Here is a 26,647-nt window from a genome sequence, read left to right on the forward strand (position 1 = left end):
TTGCAGATTTTGCCTCAGGCAACTAAATTTATTAGCAAGAAAAAATTTTTGTCAGCCCACTGCTGAACAACAGAAGTACATTGTTAATAAAGGATAACAAATCTGTCAATCATAAAACATACCTCAAGCAGTTACAACTAAAAATAAAGTTGTATTTTGTTTAATTTAAAAGCCTCAAAAATAACAAGCAATATGTTTTTAAACATGTAGTAGACACAATTGTCTATTATACAATATACACTGTACATAACTAGAGCTTGGGCCGGTAGGGGTGGGTGAGATGAAGGGAGAACGGAAAGGTTCAGGATGTGAAGTTGTTTTTATCTGAATCCAGATTTGAATTGAAATGCTGTGTCATTTAGAAAAGGAATTGCTAGTGAGAAAAAAAATCCATATGCTCATCATTGCCCCCCAAAACCCTAAACTGAAAGCAGGCATGGGGGAGGTGAGTAACAAGGACAGGAAGAAGGGAGCAATTAAATAAAACTTTTAAAGCACACACAATACACAGTGTTCATTATCTGAAGTAGAGTATAAGGCAACGTTCTCCATAGAAAAAGGGATGAGGGAGTCCGTGGGTAGCTTTATTTTTAAATAGAAAGTTGGAATGTGCTGGAGAAGAGTTGTAGCGGGGCTGGGGCATGTGGAGTGGAGGCGGCCCCTTGAGCCTCTCAGGTGGTGGATGCCAGTGGTGCCCTGGGTGCAGGGCCTGGGGCATCAAGGGTGGCTGGGGGGCCAGGGAGGTGCAAGAGAGAGGGGCATGGCACAATGATGCAACTCCGGCAGTGTTGGGGGGGTGAGGGGGCTCACTTTGCTCCTCGATGGAGTGAAATTCATGTTTTTCCTTTGGAAATAAAGGTTCCCACTCGTCCTGGTTTAGAACGTCTCATTGGGCAGAGCCAGTGTCCACGGTCTGGTGACAGGGAAGGGCCAGGGCAGAGCCAAGGGGCTTCAGAAGGAGGTGAGCATGGGGCAGCAAACCCCCTTCCTGTGAGGACAGTTGCAAAACAGGAGGGAGGAGTGAGGGTGGGTCCAGGGCAGCCATGGGCCTCCTTTCCACCAGGGGCCCAGGCAGGACACCAGGGGGATTGCATCTTCAGGGCTTCCCGCCTCAGTGGGCCTTACAAATTCTTCGTGACCAGGTGGGTCTTGTAATGTTTGGTGAGGTGGTCACTCCTCATGAAGCGCTTCTGACACTGGGCACACTCGAAGCGTTTGTCCCCTGGGAAGAGGAGATGCCCATTACTCACAAAGCCCATTCACAGACACTATCCTGGCCCCCAAAAAGGAGAAGCACACATGACATCAAAAATAATAGTGATTGGATATAAATGAATAAAAATAGTGAAACAATTTCAGGAAAATCACTCAGGAAATAAAAGTGGAAAAGGCAGTATGGGATAGCAATTAAAAGGATTGGGGAGCCAGCGGGCCTGCAGCTGAACCCGGCTCCACCAGTCACTAGCTGCATGACCTAGCCACCTCTCCATGCCTCAGTAAAATGGGCATAATCAAAGCACCTTCCCCATAGAGTTGTTGTGAGGATTAAATTAGTCGATCTGTAAAGTGCACAATACAGTGCCTGGCAAATAACTCATTCGCTATAGCAGAAATCATCAAGCCTGCATAAAGCAAATGGCATCGCTTTGGGGAACACTGATAAAGGAATGGCTTGAAAGCATTTCCTGGGTAGGCTTGGACCCCTGAGAAAACAGTCTAACAAGAGTGGCAGTTCTCTGGCAGGGCTAGGAATTGGAATCTGATGTCACTGAGGGCAATGGAGTGGGGGGTGGGGGAGAGGCTGGGGGCAGACCTGTGTGGGTACAAGCCTGCCAGGGGAGGGGGGTGAGAAGCTGTCTGGGTGGCAGTGTGGCACTGGGGAAAGGGAACAGACCTGTGTGGGTGCGGGCGTGCCGCTGGAGTTCGTCACTCCGTGTGAACCTCTTTCCACAGAAGAACCAGTTGCAGACAAAGGGCCGCTCGCCGGTGTGCAGGCGCACGTGGGCCCGCAGCAAGGATGTCTTCCGGAAAGTCTTGCCACAGTCGGGGATATGGCATACATGCTTCTTCTTGCCCTGCTCTCCAGACCTGGGATTGGAGAATGGGGACGAGGGACAGGGAAAAGGAGTGAAGGAGACAGATGGGGGCAGGATAGGATGTGGGGTCAGGTCAGAAAGCACAGGCGAGGTGAGGAGGTGAGGTGGTGTGGAGCCCTACCTTATCCTCTCAATTTGTGTCCCAGGAAGGCACTTGGGGAACAGGGCATGTGCCAGGCTGCCAGTCTGGCTCCAATTACCTCTTGTCCCCATCCTTGCAGTTGGGACACGTGCAGGCCATGCGGCGCCGCTTCTCCCCGGGCTGGGCCTCTCCAGACAGGGCCTGCTCCATCTGCAGCTGGATCTGAGTGGGGCTCAGCCCACTGATAGTCAGGTTGTTTCCAGAAACATTCTGTACCGTCAGCTGTTGCTGCCCTGTGGGGAGTAGGAGGGCATGGTTCAGGGTGAGGAAGCCTGAAGGGGCAGAGCAGGGAGCTGACACCCTTCTTTCCTTCTGCACGTGGTAAGGATAACCATAGCAGCTAATACTTTCGAGAGCCTGTTACATGCCAGATACCATTTTAGAGGCCTTAAGTGTATTAAGTCCTTCAACCTTCACAATCCTATGAAACAGGTACTATTATCCTCTTTTCACAGTTGAAGAAACTGAGGCTCAATAACATATCAAGGGCACATAGCTAATAAGCGGTAGAGCTCAGATCTGAACCTGGGCAGTTTTCAGTCAGTGCACTGAACCACTATACCACACAGGCCGAATCTGCTTTCAGATGCTGCCCACATATTTCAATTGGGAAGGGTCTTGTCTTGGGTTGTCTTGAGGAGTGTTTCTTCCAGAATTTCCTCCAGCCTTGGGCCCTTGTGAGATACCAACTCTAAGGAAAGCCTCCAGGAACTGTTATAAATAAGAGTAAGAAAACAGTTCTAAGGGCTTTGGAAAAAATTAAGTCCTTTAGGACTTGCATAAAGCCTTTCAAAGCAGGGGAGTGTTGCTGACCTATTGCTGGTGTTAAAGTGCCACTACCCTGAAAAGGGCCCCTCACCCAGCTAAAGAAGGCAAGGCAAGGAACCATTTTGAGAGGTAGTTACAATGTTCCTTTGATGATTTGCAAGGCTGCTGCTTTCATACTATAAATACTACCAAATATTCCCACTCAGCTGAAGTGCAGCACAAGCCATTCCCACTGCCAAAGGCTCTCTTCTTTCCTTCCAACCTTAACTCAAGGCTTTCCTCGTTTTGGAAGCCTTCCTTCAAGTCTCTTTACCCAGGGCCTCCCTTGGAGATCTGTCTTTGGTCTGCACCATATGAATCTGCATTTGTGTGTTAGCTGAAGAGTTTCCCTGAGTATATGTTATTTTCTCCACCATATTCAAAGTCTTCAGCTGTCAGGTGGGGCCAACATGCATATTAAACTGTCTCACAGGGCTACTGTAAGGACCAAGTAGACGTGCTTTTAAGTTGGAAGTGATGAGGCAAGTGTGAGGCAGTATCCTCACTGCTGTTACTGGGAACCACAGGGCTAGTCCACAGTTCCCACGTGGGGTATGCAGGCTCACTACCCACGCCCTCACCGCCAGTGTTGGTGATGGTGACAGGCACACCCTGGACTTGGACACCGTTGATGTTGATGGTCTGCATGGCCTGGGCCGCAGCCGCCAGCTGGGCTGCATTCAGGCTGATGATGCTACCAGCGGGGGCGATCTTTGGCAGGGGACGCTCTTTCCGGAGAATTGCAGCTGAGTGTTTTTTGCTGGTCCCGCTCGGATGGGGAGCGCGGGGTGCAGGGCTGCTACAAGTGGTGGTAGATGTGGTTGCAGCTGTTGCTGGGGGGCTGTCCTGGACAAGGACCGTCTGCACCTCACCGGAAGGCGTACGGATGTAGACCTGGGAGGGACCAGAGAGAAAAAGTCAGTATCCCAGGAGAGACTGCGCTCCCAGCACCTTTCAGCGAGTGCAGTGTCATCTCCCTGCCCAAGTGAGAAGTGGGAGTGCTTCTCTGTCTGCCCAAGTCTTCTCTGACTAGCCCAAACCTACATCCGTGCTAAGCTGGCACGTTGATTTGAAACCAAACATCTAATTTACTTAGCATGGAAAAACAGAACTGCCAAATGGCAGAACTGGAGAATCAGAAGGCAACTAAATGATGACCTCACAAAAGATGCAATCACCATCAAATGAATGAAAACAGCTCTTTTCTTACTTTGGAGCAAAATAGTTTTTCTCCAATTCAGACTGGCAAAAATGGAAAAATAAAATATATTGCGTATTGTTGGTGAGACAGCAGGGAAACAGGCACTCACTCTAACGTTAGGAGTGGGAGTGTAGGGTAGTCTAGGCTTTCTGGAGGGAAACATTACACTGAGTGAAAGACGCCAGTTGCAAGAGATCATCTATTGTATGGTTCCATTTACATGACATGTGCAGAATATACAAATCCATGAAGACAGAACATGGGTGCCAGGGGTGAGAGGAGGGGAAATGGGGTGACCGTTAAAGGAGGGTTTCTTTTGGGGTGAAGAAATGTTCTACAATTAGATAGTGGGGGTGGTTGCACAACTTTGTGAATATGCTAAAAACCCTTGAGTTGTACACTTTAAAAAGGTGAATTTTATGGTATGTGAATATCTAATAAAATTGACTGAGAGAAAAAGAGGAGGAGGAGAGTATGTCACAGGGATAAGGAGCCAACCTAAAGAGCTCTAAATGGCCAAGGCTGGAACAATGTGAGCACCAAAAATAATGTAGTATTGAATTATAGCCCAAAATATAAAAGTACATGAGTCCCTACTGATAAAAGTAAAGCATTGAATAAAGAAATAAGTAGAAAAGAAAGAAATCTTCCTTAGAGAATTCCAAATAATTATGTAGATACTTTCCCTTCCAGGATGTAGAAAGGAAGGGAAGGTGGGAGACTTGGGGACTAGCTTCCAAAGGACAGAGAAAGGGAAAAGTAACAATTTACAGTGAAGAAACCTGGCAAATACCACCTTAACCAAGTGACAAAGGTTGACATCAGGGGTGTCGTGTGATCATGTACCCCTCAAATAATGTGATGAGAGGGGCGTTTCACCTTTGTAGTTAGTATTCTTTCCAAAAACCCATAACCCCAGACTGGGGGACATGCTACAGGATAATGACCCATGGGCCTCAAGACTGTCAAGATCATGAAAAACAAAGACTGAGAAACTAACAGACTGAAGGGATCTGGGGAGACAAGCCCACTAGGTGCAGTGTGGTATCTGGACAAGATCCTGGAACAGAAAGAGGACATCAATAGAAACCCAGTAACATCCAAATCAAGTCTGGAGTTTAATTAACAGTAATGTACCAATGTCAGTTGCTTAGTTTTGACAAATGTACCCTGGTGATGTAAGATGTTTAACAATGGGGGAAGCCAGGTGACAGGCATACTGTACTAATGTTGCAACCTTTCTATAAATATAAACTTATTCTAAAGTAAAAAGTTAAATTTTAAAATCTATCACAGCAAAAGACACCAAAACAAGTGGGCAAAAGTCTGATGAGGAATAGGGTATTTACACAAAGTGTGATATTCCTGCAAAAAAAGAGAGCACAACCTGCATCTAGTCTTTGGGAACATCACACATACCTAAACTGAAGAAATTCTGTAAAATAAATGGCCTGTAGCCTTCAAAATAGTCGAGTAAAGACTGAGGCAGTGTTTCAGATCAAAAGAGACTAAGGAGACGTGACAACGAAATGCAATGTGTGATGCCGGATGAAAACTTTTTGCCACAAAGGAATTATTAGGGCAAGTGGTGAGACCTAAATGGGATCTCTGAATTAGACATTAGTGTGTTTCACCCACTCTTAATTTCCTACATTTGATGGTTGTATTATTGTTATGTAGAATGTCCTTGTAAGAACTGCACACTTTCTATAAAGCATTTGGTGGCAACTTATGCTCAAATGATTCAGGGGAAAAGTTCTTTGTAAAAAAAAATCCTGCTGTGGTTGTGAATGGGTTATTTTTGAATCCTGAATTATTTAGGGCTATGTTTTTCAGTTAAAAGCAAGCAAACAAATCTCATGTCATCTCCTAATAAACACAAATTTCACTTCTAGTTTTCTGGTATGTGCCCTTTTGCAAATCACTGCTATTTTCTGTGTATCTGAAGTTTCTGTTACTAGAACTTTTTGTTCATAATGTAGAGCAGGGATCAGCAAACTTTTTCTATAAAGGGCAATAGTAAATATTTTTAGGCTTTGCAGGCCAAGAGTCTCTGCCTTGTAGTACAAATGCTGCACAAATGGGCATGTCTTAAACTTTATTTACAAAAACAGACAGGAGAGCCAGATTTGACCTGAGGGCCAAGGACTGATAATCTCTCATACAGAAAACAATATATTTTTAAAAAATGTGCATATCCTTTGACTCACTTTTAGGAATTTATTTTGCTCTAAGGTTGGAAACAGCCTAGATATAGTTAACAGTGTATTAGTTGTATAATAGACAGTACCTCGGGATAATGGAAAACTATGTGGTCATTAAGAAAGAATGTTGGCCCTGGCTAGTGTGGCTCAGTTGACTGGAGCATTGTCCCATGCATCTGAAGGTTGCAGATTCAGTTCCCCGTCAGGGAACATACTCAGGTTGTGGGTTTGAGCCCTGGTCAGTGCTCAAACAGGAAGCAACTGATTGATGTCTCTCTCTCAGATCACTGTTTCTCTCTCCCCGCCCCCTCTCTCTCCCCTCTCTCCTCCCTAAAATCAATAATCAATTAAAAAAAAAAAAAAGACAAATAATGTTGTACCTAAACTTTTCTGCGTATATATGATTATCTCCTTAGGAAGACCTGGGTTTGAGCCCTGCCTCCATCAATCTCAAGATATGGAACCTCAGGAAAGGAAGGAGAGGCACTGCTGAGGATATGCGCACCTGTGAGGGTATCTCCACCCAGTTCTTCACCTGTAAGGTAGGTTTGATAATGGAACCTCACAGGTATTGTAATAAGTAAACAATTTAGAGAAAAATCACTTGAAAATACATACTATGCCAGAAGGGAGGAGGCATTTGAGGGCAGGCTCCCATTAACTTCCATGTCCACAGCTCAAACTCAAGGGCACTTCTCTACCCAGCAGATTACTCTACTTCCTACTGTTACTCACTGTGATGCCTCAGTTCTCTCTAAAGAAGACATTATGAATTCCTCAATGACAGGAGCTGGTTTTTTTATATTAAAAAAAAAAAATTCTCATCTTCAATTTTAATTGTAGCACCTGCCACACATAAGACACAATGAGTCAAGGTGGAAAATGGAAAAGAGTTTGGGGTTTGAAATTTGAATTGAATCCTGGCTCTTATCATCTATGCACAATGAGATCTGAATACCTTATAACTTCCCTGAGTTCCAGGTTCTCCATCTGCAACACAGGCATAATCTTTAGCATTTCGTAGGCATACACAATAAATAAAACCTGCCTCACAGAGCCAAGTAGATTCCAGAGTATTAGAGCATCTCAATAAATGCCAAAAAATGAGAGCATTCTTATTGAAGTTAACATCCCGGATGACTAGCCTAAATGTTCCTGCTCTCAAGCTAGGCTGCTCTTCCAATTTTTTTCCTAACAATGACCAGCATTTTTCTCACTGTCTAACTTTATAGCAAATTCTATGGTTCTGACTGGAATTTTTTTATTCTTGCTACCATTCTGAATATGTAATTCTATAATAAAAAATAAACATTATTATTAAAAAGTAGGTATCTGCCCCCTAAAAGACATCCATAAAGAAAAAGTGGGCCAAATAGGTATGTTTCATCTGATTTCTACAGATAAGCTGTACTTGGCCTTATGAACTGAAGAGAACCCATTTGTCAGGCAGAAGTGGCCACTTACTGCCCACCCCAAACGATACTGACTCCGAACGTTCAGATCAAATCAGGAGATGCATCAGCAGCATCTTTGAAGGCAAGCTGAGTGGGATGGATTGCTACCCAGTTAGTGCTAAAGAGGAGAGAAAGAGAGTGCAGAGGGTGTGTGTAGTACCTGAGTAGACGCTGGCTCAACCGCCTGGATCTGAAAGTTCTGGGAGGGCTTCTGGGGGACAGTGGGGAGGGTGGCAGATGCCGCCTGCACCACTCTCAGGGCCTGCTGGGGGATCTGCACCACCTGCTGCTGCTCGGCCTTGGGGGGCACCACCTGGACCTGCTGCACCACAGCCGGCTGGCCCCCACCGGGGCTCTGAACAATGAGCAGGTTGTTTCCTGCTTGGATGATGTTGTCCGCTGTGGTCTCAATCAGCACCGTCTCCACCTGCTCAGCCACGGCCACAGAGGGCTGAGAGGCTGGAAGACTCTTCTTCCTGGCTTTCTTGTTAGTCTTGGACAGCGGGATGGGAGGGCTCTCTGTGAGGAGCTGAGTGGAGGCCCCGGTGTCGCTGGTGTTCATAAGGTTGTTGACAGGCAGAGTCAGTGTCACGTTGCCACCCCCACCTGTCAGCTTCACCACGTTGGCCCCGCTCTGCACGGGGGTGGTAGTTGTACCCGACTTCTGGACAGGGGCTGGCTTGATGGGGACAGGCTTGTGACCGGATGGTGAGGGGGTGATGATGGCTTGGTTGGTGCCAGGGATGATCTGGATCTGGTTGGTGAGATTGGGCTGTACTTGGATGGTCTGGCCACTGCTTGCCTGAATCTGAGAGACTGCCTGGTACTGGATGTTGGCATTTGATCGGGTCCCTTTGTTGATCACGGTGGGATTCTGGATGGCAAACACCAGCTGACCCCCAGGATAAGATGCACTCAGCTGTGACCCTTGAATCTGAAGTATGTTTCCTTTGGATGACAAGATTCCAAAGCTATTCTTGCCAGGGCTGAGAGGGAGAGGGGCAGGTTTGATAGGGACAAGTTTCCGTGGAGTGGGCTGGGGGGGAGCAGGAGGGGTCACAGCAGCCTCAACAGCTGGAGGCCCAATTTTGCTACATGTTGCAGCAAGCAGGGCTAAGGGAGATGGCTGGGAGTCCTGCAAAAAACCAAGTGAAGAAAAGGAGTGAGAGGTGAGGGCCTGCAGCCCAGCTACCCTCTGCCCGTTTTGACCCTCTCCTTTTGGCAGGCTCCTGCCCACTTCTGTGGCAGGCAGGGTGCCAGCATCCTCCTCCTGCAGTGATCCTGTCGTCCCTGCTGGTTTCTCCACTGAGTAATTAAGGGAGAAAGGGTGGGAAATGCCTTTCTCAGGAAGGAGTACCCCAGAAGCACCCCATGACAGGGACCACTTACTCCCCACTGGCCTTGTTTTTAACAGGGACAGAGAACCACCCTGAGCTCCTAGATGGAGTTCCATTGGCTTGCCACAGGGATTAAGGGATCTCTGATTCCTCAACTAAGGAAGGGAGGGAGGGAAAGGGGGGAGCAACAAGAATAAACCCTCTGGTAAAGTGTTTTTTAGTGCATGGGATGTGACTTCATTGACCAGGGAAGGCTGCTCTTTGGAGGCTACAAGGAAAGTCTCTGGGTTATGGGGACAGAGACTCTATTTTCCTTATCTGGTCAGTGGAGTCTGGTGGAAGAGACCTTGAGTTTAATCCTGCTTTTCGCCCCTGACCCAACTGTGGCACCTAGGTTAGTGGCCATGGGTTCTTAGTTCAGAAACAGTGATAACTGAACCTTCCCTGGTCTCATGTCCTGGGGTAGTTATAGTGAGTGCTGCTGTGGTTGAATGGCAGCTTCAGTGAGTCCCTCCAGGCTGATGCAGCCCCCACACTCGGAGCCCACTGCATGCTCACCTGGGTAGTGGAGGCAGCGGGCTGCAGGTAGTCACTGGGACTGACAGCAGCAGTGGCGGCCATGCTGGTCTGTGGATCTGTTGGAAGAAAAGAAAGCAATGCCCAAAATGCCCAAAAAGAACCCAAACCCACTTGTCTCAGATTTTCTTTTTGTCTCTATTTGCTGATGCTTCTCCAAGAGAGGCTAACGACCTTTCCCCACACTAACCCCATTCAAGCTGAGCAATCCTACATCTTTTTCAGCAGATGACCTTCTCTCCTCAGACTCAGCCATCCAAGGCCGTGAGGACAGCTGGTCCTGCCTTCCCCAGACTTTCCCCTCCAGCCATCACAAAGCCTGAGAAAACACGAAGATGCTGAGTGAGATTATACCAAGAGTAGCTTCCATAACCGTGCCCCCTATGGAGCCCTCTCTGAGGGGCACTGCTGACTCTCCCTAGCTAGGCTGCAACCCCTATATGATGGGTGGGGAAGCCCCCTTCCCCCAACCAATACTCCAGCTCTAACCCAAGCTTGCTGCTCACTGCTGCTGTAGCCCGATGCCAAGCTAGCCTGGGAGAGAAGCTTTGCGCAGTCAGGATCCCTGACAAGGACACACCCACTCCATGAGAAAGTCTTGGGTGCTTTATGCTGAACCTTCACCACAAAGGCCCAACGGTCCAGGTACTGATCTATAGCATAGAGGGAATTGCTTTATGTGAATTTATACTTTCACATAAGACAAAAGGTATGGCCCCATACTAGGTATCACCTAGTTGGCCTCATAGGTATCACCAAGAGTAGGAAGCTAATCACTGAATATAATGAGAATGAAAATAGAATAAATTCTATTTTTGTTTAAATGTGTATATATTTCAATGTATGAATATAGCAGGAAAAAGTCTTAAAATGCTAAAGTGTTAGAAGCCATTATCTCGTGGTAGTTGGATCTTGCCTGACTTAAAGAATTTTTCTCCTTGTGTTTCTGTCTTGTCATTTTCTCACAATAAATATACTCTATTGTACTTTTTTTAAATAAAGGAAAATAAAGAACGTTAAGGAAGTAATGAAGGGAATTTCTACTCTGAACTTAAGTCTGATCTAAGATAAATATAAAATAGGTAAAATGGAAATCATGAGAATTGGGGGGGGAAGAATCTAAGTCATCTTATAGTTCATAAATAATTAAGAAAAAAGGACACTGGGCCCGGCCGGCGTGGCTCAGTGGTTGAGCATTGACCTATGATCCAGGAGATCTCAGTTCAATTCCCGGTGGGGGGCGTGCAGGAGGCAGCTGATCAATGACTCATTATTGATGCTTCTATCTCTCCCCCTCTCCCTTCCTCTCTCTGAAATCAATAAAGGGAAACTGGGTAGAGTCTGACTTGTATCCTAAACCTTTAGAAAGTAGATTTCGGGAAGGGTATTAATTACTTCAGAGACTCAAAAAGGGAGAATGGCTCAGGCTTTGAGCCCCTGCTGGGTATCTGTTGAGACCCAGAGGATAGAGATTGGGGAGAAAGTTGTACCATTCAATTTTGGCTGGCCTCTGGCTTCTCTCTTTGGGAGAAAGATTCTCAAATGGGAAAAGATAAAGAAAAGGTGAATGGGGGACAGAATCTAGGACAGGTGATGGACTAGTAAGGCACACCAATGCCTTAAATGGTTTCCAGGCCATAAGGCCCCACAAACTGCACTCCAGGCAGCATGGATCTCTCCCTGACAGGGGAGACTTTGTAGCACACTTATAAAATGAGTGAGGAGGCAGAGGGCAGCTCTGGGCAAAACCCAGAGTAGAGGTAGATCCTGAAATATTAGACACTGATTCTTGGCAAAACCCTAGAACAAATGATTGAACAGCACTACAATTTCTGACGTAAGGAAGCAGTAATCATAAGGAATAAGCATAGTGTTGCAAAAAACGTCAATCTGAACAAATCTGTTTTATAGGGTTTGAGCTGGATACATCAGGAAACTGGTATACACTGCACATTTTCTTTCAACAAGGCATCTAACGGAAATTTTTATAATATTCTTATGAACAAGAAGGGAAGATACTGCATGCAGGACAGTGGTCTAGTTTGGTGGCTAAGCTAAACATGCCTCACCTAAGTGCTGAGATCCATGCTGTCTAGAGTTTGCTGCTGCAAGGTCAACCAGGCTGCCTTAAACTAGGGATGAGGTACCAGGACCACGGTCTGCAGGCTTCTCCTTGGAGGCACATGCTTTCTCTACCAAAATGTTTTATTCTTGTTTTCACTGTGAAGATCTTTTTAAAAATGAACAAATACTATAGATCTGGGTGACTGTTGCTTACCCCAGATTTGCACATTTCAGGGCCTATGTGTGTGTTTACAATTACATTAGTGCCAAGTGGCACCATTCTAACTGCGTGGGCTAATTAAGACAACTTAATTCTGCACGTTTAACTCAAGATACACTTGTGCAACATGAGGAATGACAGCTCCTCAGAAGCGTGGGCGGACTGTGTCTCTCTGCACTAGACACTGAAGGGTGGGCGTGCGGAAGTCAAGGAGCCCAAGGTGTCAAGTCTGTGCTGTGCTTATGCTGACAGCAGCGATTCAGGTTCAAACTAATGTTGTCCTCCCAGAATGATGACGTTGGTTTGAATTTTACTGGCTTTTTGGTAGTTATTTAATTAATTTTATAGGAGCTAGATCAATGAGTTGATACACAGCTTTGTGTGTGTACATAATTAAGTTGTAGCATTATAATGAAAACAACCTAAGTTGACTCAAAAACATCTTTTCTCTAGAGCAGTGCTCAAACTATTCAGACCATGAACCACAGCTATAAAAACAACTTACATCAAGACCCAGTGCACACGCACATACCCACACATACACCCACACACTTCCCTGTCCTGTGCTCATGCAATAAGAGTTTCCAGAAACAAAATCTGCCTTACTACATGTGATGGACTTTGATATTTTTCTACTCTATTTCATATTTTTATTTATTTTTAAACCATTTTAAAAATTGGTTTTGAGAAAAAGGGAGGGAGAGAAACATCGAGATCAGCTGCCTCCTGCATGCCCCCTACCCAGGGTCAAACCCACAACCTGGGTATGTGTCCTAGACTGGGAATCAAACCCATCACCTTTTGGTATACGGAATGACGATCCAACCAACTGAGCCATATGGCCAGGGGTCATATTTTTAAATGCTGGTTGTGACTCACCAAATTGGTTTTGTGCCCTGGAGGCTGGAAAATGCGGCTTTAGAGTAGTCTAACCACCTCCCAACTTTGGGAAGCTGTGCAGCCACCTAGTAGGCTCATTCAAGTTGGAGATGCCACAAGACCAAGAAGGACTGTAAATACAATGGGTGTAAGTATTAGGGTTCAAAGAGCTCTTAAAAAACTGGTAGGTGTATTAGGCTCCAGACCTAAATGAGAATTTATACTGTGCTGGTCATCAGTGGGGAGGCTGAGATATTTCTCTCAGTCCCACTGCACCATCTGTGAGACACAAGTAGTCATCCTCATGGGATTCCAGTAAGTGTCAACAATTGATATGAAAAGCATTAAGCACATAGTGGGTAATCAATAAATGGTGGTTTAAACTTTGAAGTTGAATAAATTCTGCACTTAAGATTTTTTTTAAAAGTCACATGTATACAGGCAGGCAGGCAGGCAGAGTCACAGTGAGTCTCATGTGAAAAAGCCCCAGTGGTTTTAACTCAAAGCTAAACAGGCGCCAAGAGAATCTAGATGTGGTCGCCAAAAAAGCTATTGCAATCTTGGACTGCATTTCCTGAAGTTCAATCATAGAAGAAAAATAATAGTCCTAGTGTGTTCTGCACACTTGGGACACATCTGAGTGTCAAGTTTCATTCTGAGGGACATTTTGAAAGGTGGATTTGCAATGGGAGCTGGTTCAGAGGAGAGCAGTAACTGTTGTGACCAGGATATCCGAGTAGCAATATCCACCAGGGTATTTATTCCATTGTGGGTTCAAGGGTGGAATCAAGACTTCAGGGAGGAAATTTCAAGAAGGCAGATTTCAGATTAAGAGGGAAAACTTTCAAAAGATGGAATCAGTTGCCTTTTGAAGTAATGTTCTCCCTTCTCTGGAACCATTTAGCCAGAGGCAGAATGTGTGTCTGTCAGAGACTGGCTGTCTGATGCGGTGGTAAGTTGGACTGAATTGCCTTTAAGATTTTTATAATTCTCAGACCATGTTACTGATAAACACACAGATGAGTTAGTTGCTCACAGAGCTGGGAAAGGAAGGCAGAGGCTTTCCCAGGAGGCGCCCTGGGCTCAGGTTCACTTAGCTAAGATTGGTAAATGACTCTCCCTGAGACATGTTCAGTTATGAAACGGAAGGACATCAGAACAGGACGGAGCGCAAACAAAATGAAAACTGGCCTAGAGCTTCTTACTCATCTCCCTTTCCCATCTCCCTCTCTCCCTCTGCAGTCATTATTACCCTGGACTCAAAACTGTTTGGAGATTTGGCTGGGCTCCGAGTGAGCCTTCAGTTAGGAAGCTACAGCAGAATCTACTGAAGCAAGCTGCAGATTGCTGGTGCTTGACGTTGCACCATTTCAGTTTGGTTTCATTTTCCTCCCCAGCTGGCTCTTGAGATACTCCGCTAGATTGCAAACCAATGTTTGTAAGTATCTCTCCTAGGATCACTCAGAGTTTTGTGGCCCCTGGGCAACCAAAACAAAGACCGATCTATCTCCCTGCCACTGCAGAATTATATCCTGAGATTAACCATAAAAGGGAAAAGAGAAGCATTTTCAGTTGGTGTTTGGAAATGAGAAGTGGTTAAGAAATGGCTTAGATATGTAACTACAAGACTCTGATGAAAGTACTTTAGAACCTCATTAATTGGAACCTTATATTTAAAATGTGTAATTTGGACATAAATTGTGTTTTCCTTCATATCATTCAAAGCGAGGCTAAATAGTTGTATGAAGACTGCAAAAGGACTCTTACGCAGTCATGTAATTGTTTTATACCACTTCCACCATTTTAATTATACCTTTTTTTTAATCCTTACCCGAGGATATGCTTATTGATTTTTTTAGAGAGAGGGGAAGAGAGAGAGGAGGGGGAGGAGAGGGAAACATCAATTGGTTGCCTTCCTGTACGCACCCCAAATGGGGACCAAACCCTCAACTCTTCAGTGTACTGGACAATGCTCCAACTGAGCCATACTGGCCAGGGCTGTACCATTTGCTTTTAACAGCATTTTACATCACTGAAACCTACATTTAGCAACACTGGTAAGTGGGATTATTGCATACTCCTGAAAGAGAAGGTGTCATTTCTTTCAGAGTTCTATCATTCAGGTTGGATAAAACTTTCCCTACAGAGTCCCTTGGCTGGTGAAGTTTTACAGTGATTTACTATACAAGCAATAGCAGCTCTCTTAGGCTTCAAGAAAAACTTCCAAGGACATCAAACAAGGCGTCCAGTGCCTGATGGGACCACACCTGTCTTTCCTTTCCTTATACTGGAAAAGCCAGTTTAATTCTAAAACCAGCAGAAAAGCATCCCGAGTATCTCAGCTCTTGACGTACAGATAGATCCTTCATCTCCACCTCCGTCCCCTCCAAGTACAGCCTTCTCTTCCTCCCTCCTTGGCCAAACCTGCTAGTCCCCCTCATTTCTCACTTGTTGATTTCCCTAGCAGGGGCATTGGCACTTTCACCCCAGCTCTCTGGCCTTGTGCAAGTAACCAAGGACCTTCCCACTACTAAATCTAAGAGACCTTCTTCAGTTCTTGACCATTCCCACCTCCTTGAAAACCTCATGGATTTTCTCCTACCTCTCTGGTCACCTCTTTCCCTTATGGGTTCCTCTTCCTTTCACGCACCTTAAATACTGATGTTTCTCTGGCTTCAGGTACCCTCCATAGGCTGACGACTCCTAGGTCTCTCCTCCCAGTGCAGACCAGTACATCCAGCCCTGTGTGGGCCTTCCACTTGGGCTGCCCACCGAACTTCCAACACTGAGCTGTCACCTTTGCCCATTCTCTCCCAGCTTTCAAATGCCCTGGCACCAGGGGCCTTCCTCCAGATCCTTGAAGAGCCTTCATCTCCGCTGCTGCCCTTTCCTTGTTTAGAGCTCTTTCTTCTCTCTTACTAGCTAACATCTACTCATCTTGGGGGGAATCAAACCTGAGACCCCTTAGTCCACAGACTGATGCTCTAACCACAGAGCCAAGCTGGCTAGGGCTGGTCAGAATCATTTTATAATGCAAATTCCATCTAGCCACTCCCCTGATTAAACCCTTAAAGAGCTTCCAGTGGTCTTATGATAAGCTTATAGAGGCCTAAACAACTGCCCCCGCCCTCGCCCTCTACCTCTCCTTTATCTCTTGCCCTCCAACTTTCCTAATAGCACACCAGTTTTCTCCATTTCTGGAACTGTAACATGCCCTCTATCATCTGGAGCCCAAGCATTCTCTCTTCCATTTGTCTATCTCCAGTCCTCCTTCAGAGCTCACTTATAACTTACTTACTCGGGGTAAAACTTTCCTCTTCCCTCCCACCCCTACAGGTATGGGGCAAGTGCTCCTGCATGTGCTAGTGTACAGGCAGCAGGGACCCTTCACAGCACTTCCCCCACCACCCAGGAGGGAGGGTGTCTTTGTCCTGGGGGTCTTTCCACGGGCTGACACAGGGAGCACTGCATAACAGGAAGAGGCCTGAGGGACCCCAAAGCTCTGACCATCGGATTAGGGGCTGTTCCACTAGTCTTTCACTTGAGACACGGGGAATGAGAGAGAAAAAGGGCCCAAAGAAACAAGACAGTAGGCTTTACGAAGCTCTTTTCCCTCTGAGAGAGAACTTGGCTCAAACTCCATAGCCAGGCCTTGTGGGTACTCAGCTTTTCTTTTTTTTTTTTTTTTTTTTTGCCTCAGGTTCCTACTATCCCAGCTATGGCTTTCTTGGCCTCCTGCTATGGTATTTCTCCTGGAGGAATTTCACTCTGCACAAACAGTCCTTCTGCTGTCTATTTTGGTCAGCTTAGCTGGGCCTAAAGCCAACAAAACAGTTTCTAAGCCTACTCTTTCCCAGTTGCCTAGCCTGGAAGAATTCAGAGCTGGTAAGGGAAAAGCAAGCCAGGCTGGTTTTAGAGAACAAAGTCGGACCTCAAAGGGAGCTGACAAATGGGCAGCTTGTGAATGACTCCAAACTGCACAGAGTATTTCTGAGAAACAAATCTCCAGCAATCACAATAACCATAGAAAAGAGCTCTATAACAATAAAAGGAATTTCTTTGACTTTCATTGAATATGAACAACAATGAGTGATGCCTTGCTAATGGTACAGGACAAAGGAGGAAGGCAAATAAAGAATGGAGATCTTGTCTCCACCCAGACACTTTACCAAGCCATCCAGTCTTCCCTGCTCCTAACTTGACCCCAGCCTCAGCCCATGACCCTGATGTTTATCCACAATTTCATCAAGAAAATCCCCTTCATTAGCTAAGATCTATTATTTCTCTTTCTTCCCCCCAAGAAAAACTCCTTGCAAGAGTATTTACTGTTCCTAATTTCTCTCCTGCCAGTCTTTCTTGAACCTGCTCCAACCATGTTGCCCCTGCTCCATCCATACCACAAAAACTGCTCACATCACCAGTGACCTCCACCTTGCTAAATCTAATGGTTAATTCTTAGATCTCATATCTTGTGTGTTAATCTGGCAGTTGACCCCTCTTCCTCCTTGAAACATTTCTTCACTTGGCTTGAGGACACACTTGCCATTTTGGCCTCCTACCTCTCTGGCTACCTCTTTGCTGGGCCCTCCCCTCCCTCTCAAATTCCAAATGGTTGGGCTGCCCCAGGGCTCAGTCTTCAGATCTGTTTTTCTTCAGTTTACACATATTTCCTGGGTGATTTCATCTAGTCTCATAGTTTTAAAAACCTATTTAACATACACATTCTACATAATGACAACTCCCAAATTTTTATTTTCAAATTTGTATGTCCGAATACCTACTGAAGTCTCCACTTGGATGTATTAATAAGCACCTCAAATCTAACTAGCCCCAATCAGGGCTACTGATATCTCTCTAACTCTGTGTCTCTGTCTAACTTCCCCACTGCAGTGAATTGATACTCTCTTCCTCCAGCTGCTCAGCCCTAAAGTGTTGGGAGTCATCCTGGACCCTTCTTTTTCCCCCCACACTTTGCATTTGCGTCAGCAAACACTTTTGGTTCTACCTTCAAAATATATTCAGAATCTGATTGTTTTCATTACCACCTCTATCACCCAGGTTCAGGTCCCCATCATCTCTTCGCCTGTGTAACTGTGAAAGCCTTCTTCCTAGCTGGGCTTTTGACCTGGTCCCTGTTAAGTCTATTCTCAACATGGGTCCAGTGAAACCTATCAAACTTAAATTATGACGTTATTCCTCTGCTCATAGCCCTCCGATAGCATCCCATCTCCCATTCAAAGGAGCCAAAGTGACTTGTCTCCCATGACCTCTCTAACCTATCACTGCTTCAGCCATGAGGGCCTCCCTACTGTTCCTGAACATGCTAGATATGGCCCCTTCTCAGGCAGGGCCTTTGCACTTGCTGTTCTCTCTGCTTATGTTCTCGCCCTCTGCCCCTCACCCCAGAATGAGCATGGCTCAGTCTCTCCCCTCCTTCACAGTTTTACTCAAATGTCATTCTCAGGGTGACCTTCCCTGGCCGCCCTATATAAACTGCACCTCCCACATTCTTCCTGTCTTCTGTTTTTCTCCTTAGCACTTCTCTTGTCTCAAATCTATTAGTTAACTTATTTATTGTATCCCACTAAGATACAGGCTTCCTAAAGGCATAGACTTCTCTCTGCCTCACCCACTGATGTACCTCCCTACCTGGCACACAGCAGGTACTTAATATATATTTGTTGAATGGAAAAATGAATGAATCCTGGACACTGCAGAGTGGGAGAGCCTACATGGAGCTTAAGAACCAAAGGACAAACCTATAGATTTGCAAATCCTGGCACTCAGCTGGGATCTGCTCACTAGGTCAGCCTAGCTGATCCAGTCCCAGATGGAACTCTCAACCCCACCAGTCAGCTCACACAGCATGAGTGCCTGTGCGTGGGCTAGCACAGTCCAGTCCTGCTCCTGGACAAATATTGCAAAGCACACGCCTCATTGCCACCACACACCAGGCACTACATTTCAATGCTTCTTTCAATTAACATATAGTGGGGGGAAGTTCTTTTCCAAGTAAGTTAAGGTTACGAGGGTACCTCCTATAGGAATACCTCTTGTCTGTCTCCACCGTGAATTCCTCTCCCCAATATGTGACTGTCATTAGCTAGTTTGCATATGCCTGGGTCACAGTCTGCATGCTGGAAGGGATTCTGGAGAAGTGAGGGAGAACACAGGGCAGCAGGGAATGGTCAGAACTCTTCAATCTGATAGAAGCAGTCCCAGGAAATGGTGCAAAGGATACTGGGCCTCAGGATTCTGGCTTGGAAAACAGGAGGAAAAAAAGAACCCAAAATATATTTTCCCCCTAAAGAGTATCATTATGTAAAAACACATGCTTTCTCTGCTTTGGCACATTTATTTGTGAGTCAATCCTGGGCTAGGATCAGCTTCAGAAATGAGAGGTGACTTCATTTCCCCTGGGAAGAAAGGGCTGGCTTACCAATTACCTTTTTGAAGGCGGGGAAATGTTTTCATCTGTTTTTAGGTTAATCTGAGACTTCCAATTAGACATTGACCTGGAGCAAAATATTCCACTTCCAATCACTCTGCCCACCTGCTGTCTCTTTCCTATTCCCTACTCACACTCTCCAGAGAGGCTGCTTTGTCATTCCACCAAGTCCCATAGGAGAGGTGACAAATGCCTCAAAGAAGCAGCTCTAGAAAGAGGACATTTGGAAATGTGCAGGCCAGTGCCTACTGGTCCCTGAGCCATTTTCACCCCGTGGCTGAGATGAAACAGGCCACCTAACAGCCTAGGGACAAACTGGCATCTCAGAGCCCTTAGAGTCAAAAACGACAACAGGCACCCACGCTAAACCTCTGCATTGCGATGTTCTGGGGCTTGTGACTAGGTACAGCATGCAACTCTGATGTGGCAACAAACTGTAGCTAAGGAATGAAATGTCCGAAAGATTCAAACAGCTGGGTCTGTAAGCATGCTCTTTCTGTGACACAAACAGCCCTGACACCTCAGCACTGCTCAGACCTATGCACAGGGGATAAACCGAGAAACATTTAAATTGGGCATTTAGCCCCTTCATACTCTCTCGCTTCTGAGCAGAGCATGCCAGCTGAAGCCCACCCTGATGAGAAGTAGAGTAATTCCCTGTGCCAGTGGAGACCTCAGAGCATCTGAAAAGAGCGCTTCCTAGACACGCAGTGGAAGCCGTGGCTTCCCCAGGCTGTGAGTGCTGTCTCTGAGCCTGCTCCTGGGCTCTTTCTTCAGCAGTAGAAAAATCAGTTTTCCATTTTGGAATCCTGTCAACTGGAACAAATCCACCAATACAACCTGGGAGCATCTCCTCACGGGTAATCTCTAATCACTTTCCTACTTAGGCCGACAATGTCCTTCAATTAGTAATGCCCCAAGTTTTTACCTTCTTTCCCCCCAGCTCCAGTAGATGATTAACAGAAAAGTGAGACCTCCCCACCCTGAGGTCTCGTAAGAAAATGCAGCCAGCCAAAAAAGGACCTGCTCGTAATTGCGGAAGAACTTCTTAAGAGAGAGACTTTCAACTGCATTTCAGAAATATAAAGATTTAAGCACTGGCTCTATGAAGAAAGAAAGAACGCTTTCCCCCCACCTCCTTCAACAGGCCTAGAAGTCAAGGAGTTGCATGTGGATCTAAAACAAAAGCAAAGCAAAAACCAAACAAGCAAAAACATCAACAAATGCATTCCATAATGATGTCCATTTCTCAGCCCAGCTTGTAGTGGTTTGGTCCAGCATGTAGATCAAGTGTTCCTGATTTCAAACTTTTGGGGAAGTTCACAAATCTCAAAGGGACACTATGATCCAATTAACTCATAAGCAAGTATTGGAGCTTCTCCAAATAGATTTTACTCCAAGTTTGTGGTCCACAAGGCTTCAGACTGGACCATGTAATTGTTTAAACTCCAAAGTGTTCACACAACTCTACCTCTAAATTTTCTAATACTCTACACACCCTTTAAAGCAGTGTTTCTCTGCATTTTATTCCATGGCCATTGCCCACCCCCTCTAAAATAATTCCTAAGTTTTTCAATATTTGGAAGTAAGGCTTCTAATTTGTGCATATTCAGAGAACAGAGGAGTGAAGATAAGTCCTACAAGATAATACTACATTTCCATCACAGAAATGGAGCTGAGCAAGGTCTAGAAAATTGCTGAACCTGTCAATACCAGGGTGTATTGGTTGGCTGCAACAAGCTTAGAATGTCTTCACAGGGCCCTAGCTGGGCAAGACTTGCTTAAAGCAGCTTAAGAATTATTGGCAAAGGATTGTTCAGGCTACAAGGAACCCTGCAACTTCTCCAAAAGGCTGCTGTTAATCAACAGAACTAGGAAGTTCAACGCCAAGATACCAAAATGAACTACTCAGACATTTGCTAAAATTTTCTTACAGCTTCTCTCCTCTGACAGGTCTCCAAAGGCCCAAACTTTAATAGAATCTGACAGAAAAAAATCTATGTGCTATTAGCAGTGATGCCAAACTCTGCTCCTGGAGCCAGTTCTCCCAGATGGGTAGTCAGGATATGATTATGAACTAATGCTACCTGGGTCTCCTTAGCAAAGACTGTGTCTTTAACAGCCTGGCTCAGGGGGTTCATATATGTCCGAACAGGTTTTCTTTCTTGTTGCTGCTTTTCAACAAAGAGGTTAAGCCTCTGTACAACCAAGTGGAAAAACTAGAATTGTCCCAATGAGCATCCATTTTCAACAGGTATTAATGCCTGTTAGAAGCCACTGGAACACTGACATCATCAGCCCAATTGATAGGTTGTATGACAGATTAGCCCCCTTCATCACACAATTAAAAAACAAGTCACTGCAGTTATATTCATTATCGCAGACAACAGGTTTCTTTGTGTCATTAATCAAAATTACTACTATGGTGTGGATCCACCATCATTCCTTTCACAGCCTCTCTGTGAGCTGGCCAACACCCTAAACTTTCTAGCCCTAAAAGTCTTACACAAAATACCAACTCAACACTTAGCCCTCCACTGTGATACTTAATGCCTTCTGGGGTACAGCATGTGAGTTTCAGACAGTGCATGCCAGTGTACCTTAAAATAGTCATCACCCTTCTATCTGCAATGAAATCCCTGTAATAGAGGACATGGACCAATTCATTGCTTAAAGTAGATCTCCTGGCTCTTCCCTCCCTTTTTCTAGGAAACAACACATAAGTGAGCAAGAAGTAACCTCAGAAGAAAAAAAGTTCGGGGAAAATGTGCACTGAGAAAAGCCAGACTAAGTCCCTCTGGATCAAGAAACAATTAAACAAGACAGCATATTGGAATCAAAACCAAGGAATGCAATGAAGGCAGGTTTCTCAACTGCGCAAAGACACAGTTCCTTTTCAACTAAAATTATAAAGCCACTGGGAACATATGCCAAGAAGCACGGGTAAGAAGCTGAGATTCGTAAGTCAACAATGCGATGGAGGTGTGGTGGAAGAAAGTATCCATTTTGTTTTATTTCTTTTGTTCATTCCTTAGGTTTGTGCCTGGCCTTTTGGATTCAGCAGATTCACAGGCTAGCTCTGTCACCAAGTTCTTAAACGTCTCAGTTTTTGCAGATGTTTAGCTGGAGGCTCAAGGATCCAAGTGAAGGAACACTTAAAAGGTTTTGCCTCCTCGGTCTAAGGCGAGAGGTCATCTGCCTCGGGAGTGCCCTCGGGTCCTGACACCATCTCTCAATTGGGATACACTGGTAACTATGTCGGCTTCTATACCCAGCACTGCCCATGTGGTTGGCGCCGTCTAAATGTCAAGCATTCCCTTTTCCCTCGCTGCACTCGGGTGTCCCTGAATTGCTGGTGGGCACCTAGAGTTAGAGTGCATGAGCGTACTCCCAACAGCGCAATCGCGGAGGGCCATCGGCCGCTTCCTCGGAGCAGGCCCGAGCAATATCTACGGGCCGGATAGCGCTTGGCGGGGGGTAGGCGACCAGGCGAAGGGGGTGCTCGGTCGGCCCCAGGTGCCCGCTCCTCTCCCCAGCCCCCGGAAGCGCTGCCCTCCCGCCCAGCGGGCTCCGAGGAGGCGGGGAGTCGAACGCCCCCTTCCGGGTGCCTCCGCCCGGCTGGCCAGCCCCGCTCCTCCTCCGGGCGGGAATGCTCCCTCCCCCGCCCCTCCCGGAGCCGGGCCCCGGCGCCAGGCCCGGCCCCAGTGGGCAACCCCCGGCCCCAGTTCCCCCTCCCTGCGGCCTCTGCCCGTCTTCCCGACCCTTGGGGGCCAGGAAGACCCCGCCGGCAGCGGCCAGGACCCACCGCTCATTACGACATCTTCCTCCCTGGCCTCCGCCGCCTCCGCCGCCACCGAGAGCCTGACACCGCCCGCCCTGCACCCGCCAATCCCGGAGCCCGCCACCGCCCGAGCGACGGCAGCGTTCACCAATAAAAGTGCTGTACATTGGGGACCGACAGCACTGTTAACCAATCAAAGAGAGGTATCTAGAGCGACGTTGGTTTGGCCAATAGACCTATGAAATGTAACTGATGGACGGTAGAAGGCACCAACCGGAAGTCTACTGAAGAGTGAACGACATGTTCGCCAGCCAACTGGAGGGAAACAAAGTCCCACCCACGAGGTGGTTGATGGACAGCAACAGGAAGCTGGATGGGGCGGGGCCTAGCTGAGGAGTGGTTTTGTATTGGTCGTGGTTGACCTTCCACCCACCTCTAACCCAGAGGATGAGTGATAGATCTGCCCTAAAGCCAATCACAAGTCCTCAGGGTGAGGCCCTGAAAAGTCCCGTAAATAGCGTATAAATTACGCCTCAGTCCAGTGTCGCCGTGGTGTAGCAGGGGAGCCCTGCTCTTCGGCCACTCAATCCCATTCCCGGTGAGTGGAAAGCCACCAGCCTTTTATTTAGTCCCTCGCCCCTTATCGCCTCAGGAGAAGGAAATGAGCTCCCAGGCAACTTTGTTTTGTAACACGAGGCATTGGATACAATGCGGGAGTTGGGGCTACATAACTCCTGAGAGGGAATTCTTTTCACGTCTCAGTTCAAGCCCCTGTGATCCTCACTAGTTATTGCAGCGACCCTCTACCTGACGGTCCCCAAACGTGGGCATCAGAATCACCTGAAGCTCTCTAGAAGTAGATTCCCGGGGCCGCCTCTCAATCCGATTCTGCACCCCCGGGGCGCTCCTGGAATACGCTTCCCAACCAGCGCCCCGCGTGGACAGAGCTGCCCCGCTTCCCTCTTCGAAAGAGGTGCTGTGAGTAAATAAAGCACTTCACAGGTTATACCCAAGTAAGTTTATCTTTTCTCCCAGGTCTTTTCTGTAGACATGTAACTTGGGAAGGCTGCCTCGCATTAGCGGGAAGGAATCCACTCGGACCTCCTACCGGCCTTGGTTGGAAACTTGCCATCCCACTTGCAAAGAGGCGGGAGACCAAAACTCAGCCTGTGTCCTCACCTGTAAAATGAGGCTAATTAATCACACCTACACTAGAATAGTGGCTTTCCCTTTTTTTTTTTTTTTTTTAAACCATAACCCACAGTGAGAAATATATTTGCCTCCGGTACAATCATACTCCTATGAGAGTGTATAACAAAGTTCCCAAACAATACTTTCTCCCTGGTATTTTAAATCCTGTCCTATCTCTTTCCTTTCTTTTTCTCTGTCCTTTTCTTTCTTTCCTGGAAGTTTGAAAAACACTCATAAAGGATTGATGTGATAAAAATAATATAAAATACTGAGCAGAATGCCCAGTACACAGAAATTGCTGAATAAGTGTTAATAGTCTCTTCCAGTCTCCTTCTCTCAGCCTTAGCCTTTGAAAAACAAGCCTTTAGAAAGATAGCACTGCTCTAAGATCCTCCATTGGCCCTGTACTCCTTTCTGGGTAAAAAGCGCAAACTTCCACTTTTTAGGCAAAGTCCTTCACGCTCTTTTCTGGTGTGTCATGCTTTATCTCCCTCCCGCACCCCATTTACCTCCTTCAGATCCTCTCCTTTTGCCTCAAAGAAATATTACAGTTCCTGAACTAAACTTAATGTTTCTCTCTACTATTTCCCTTCCTACCTAATCCTTCCTTTCTTTTGGTAAACTCCTACACATCCTTCAAGACTCTGCTCAAAGTCTGAACACCAAACTCCCACCCAGCCATAGCTTTTTCCTTCTCTGAACAATTGTTGGCACAAGTGTGAGTAAATTGCACACTTATTTTCACGTCTGACTCCCTGCTAGATCTTGAGCAGCCGGGGAAGGATTGAGGCAGTACACAGAGGACTGGCAGGAAATGTTTGCTGAGTTAAAGAATGAATATTTGCATACAATTATATCTGCATATGACTTGTTTATATAGACCACACATTCTGTTCCCAGGCCATTTTTCAAGTTAAGATTGCTTCACTGTCAAGCTAAGGACTCCACCCAGGTTCAGTGACTCAGGGATTTGGGGAGGGGGGTGTAGGATTGAATATCCTGCTGGGCCTCTGCCAAACCTTTTGTGGGATGAAAGCTGGGGGCAGCTGTGCTTCTCCCACCCCCGGAGCCCCATCATGAAGACAGCAAGAGTGAAAAAAAGGCGTGCTTGTGTGTGCGTGGGAAGACAGGGTGCAAAAACTTAAAAGAATTTGGCAGCAGTTCTGAGTTACTTGAATGGTTCTTCCCTTTTGAAAGTTGCCATTTTCTTGTTTTTTTCTTAATTTCTAGCCTATCTGGCCCCTCTCATAATAAAGGCACAGCTGAGGAAGGGGGAACTTCCTAAGGAGAGGACCTCCTTATACTTTTGTCAGGACTGTTGAAGTCTTTGAGCCTCATTTACAACTCCCCCAAACCACCTCACGACTTCTGTTCCCATAGATTTCTTCTTTCAAGATGGCCCCATCCTCAACCAAGAGGAAGGAGGCCAGGCAGCCAGGGTCTACATGCCTGCTTTCTCCCTGATGGCATCTTAGACTCATCAGAGAGCTTTTAATAAATTCTGAAGTCTGAATCCTACCCTATCCAGGCCAAGGAAATCAGACTCTCTGGGGTTGGGACCCGAGCAACAGTAGTAAGAAGTTGTTCAGGTGATTCCAGCAGGCAGCAAATGTTGAGAACCACTCCTTCGCCCAAAAGTATCTTCCCACTGGGGGTGCTCAAGTAAATAGTTTACTTGAACAGTCTGTACTTTCCACCCCCACCCACTCCTGTCCCTCCCCTTTCTGAATTTCTCCCCTTCCCCACCCTACCTGCCTCAGTCTGTGGAGCCAGTGCGGACAGGTGGTTCCTGCTGTTTCTCAACGTCAATCGATCAGTCAGGGAAACATCTCTTCCCCGTGTGTCTGGGGCAGGTTCTCTTTCAGTGATATTTTCCTTCTTGTTTCCAACTGCTATCAGCTTCTTCCTGCTCTAAATAGTCACTTTCTCTCCATTTCTAATATACAAAGCTAACCATTCCCCACCCTTAAAAGCCCCATGTTTGTCTTGTCCTCCGGTGCACTTTCCACTCCCAGTACATTACTCAATATATAGTAGGTACACAGTGTTTGTTGACTGACTGACTGTATCCTCCTAACACATTTCAAGGACTTATCCCCTTCTCTTCCGGGCCCAGTTTCTTCCACCTCCATTTCGCTTCTTCCCTGTCTGCTTCTTAATCCCCCTTCCCTCTTTAATTTCCCCATGCTTTTCCTAACATTCCCCTTGTCCTCTTTTGAATGTGGCTGCCCCCATCAAATTAGTACC

At 46.3% G+C, this 26,647-nt stretch overlaps 2 protein-coding genes and 1 long non-coding RNA gene across 4 annotated transcripts in view; 2 read left to right on the forward strand and 1 right to left on the reverse strand.

Moving 5' to 3' along the window:
* SP2 (Sp2 transcription factor) lies at positions 1-23,288 on the reverse strand. Its single transcript, XM_081162858.1, has 7 exons — positions 23,234-23,288; positions 9,800-9,876; positions 8,065-9,039; positions 3,627-3,939; positions 2,297-2,471; positions 1,895-2,088; positions 1-1,222 (listed from the first exon to the last, which is right to left on the reverse strand). The coding sequence occupies exons 1-7, from the start codon at positions 23,238-23,240 to the stop codon at positions 1,122-1,124; spliced, it is 1,842 nt and encodes a 613-aa protein (XP_081018984.1). The 5' UTR covers positions 23,241-23,288; the 3' UTR covers positions 1-1,121.
* The window catches only part of LOC308569239, a 29,955-nt gene extending 5,265 nt beyond the window's left edge, over positions 1-24,690 (forward strand). For both annotated transcript variants that reach the window (XR_014000587.1, XR_014000588.1), the window contains 4 exons: positions 6,867-6,992; positions 14,223-14,418; positions 22,138-22,371; positions 22,464-24,690. This is a non-coding gene — a long non-coding RNA (uncharacterized lncRNA). The remainder of the gene's footprint in view (positions 1-6,866; positions 6,993-14,222; positions 14,419-22,137; positions 22,372-22,463) is intronic.
* The window catches only part of SCRN2 (secernin 2), a 116,863-nt gene that overhangs the window by 43,395 nt on the left and 46,821 nt on the right, over positions 1-26,647 (forward strand). The window lies entirely within an intron of this gene.

Source organism: Miniopterus schreibersii, assembly GCF_964146895.1.
Source record: "Miniopterus schreibersii genome assembly, chromosome: 16".
In the NCBI taxonomy this organism is placed as follows: Eukaryota; Metazoa; Chordata; class Mammalia; order Chiroptera; family Miniopteridae; genus Miniopterus; species Miniopterus schreibersii.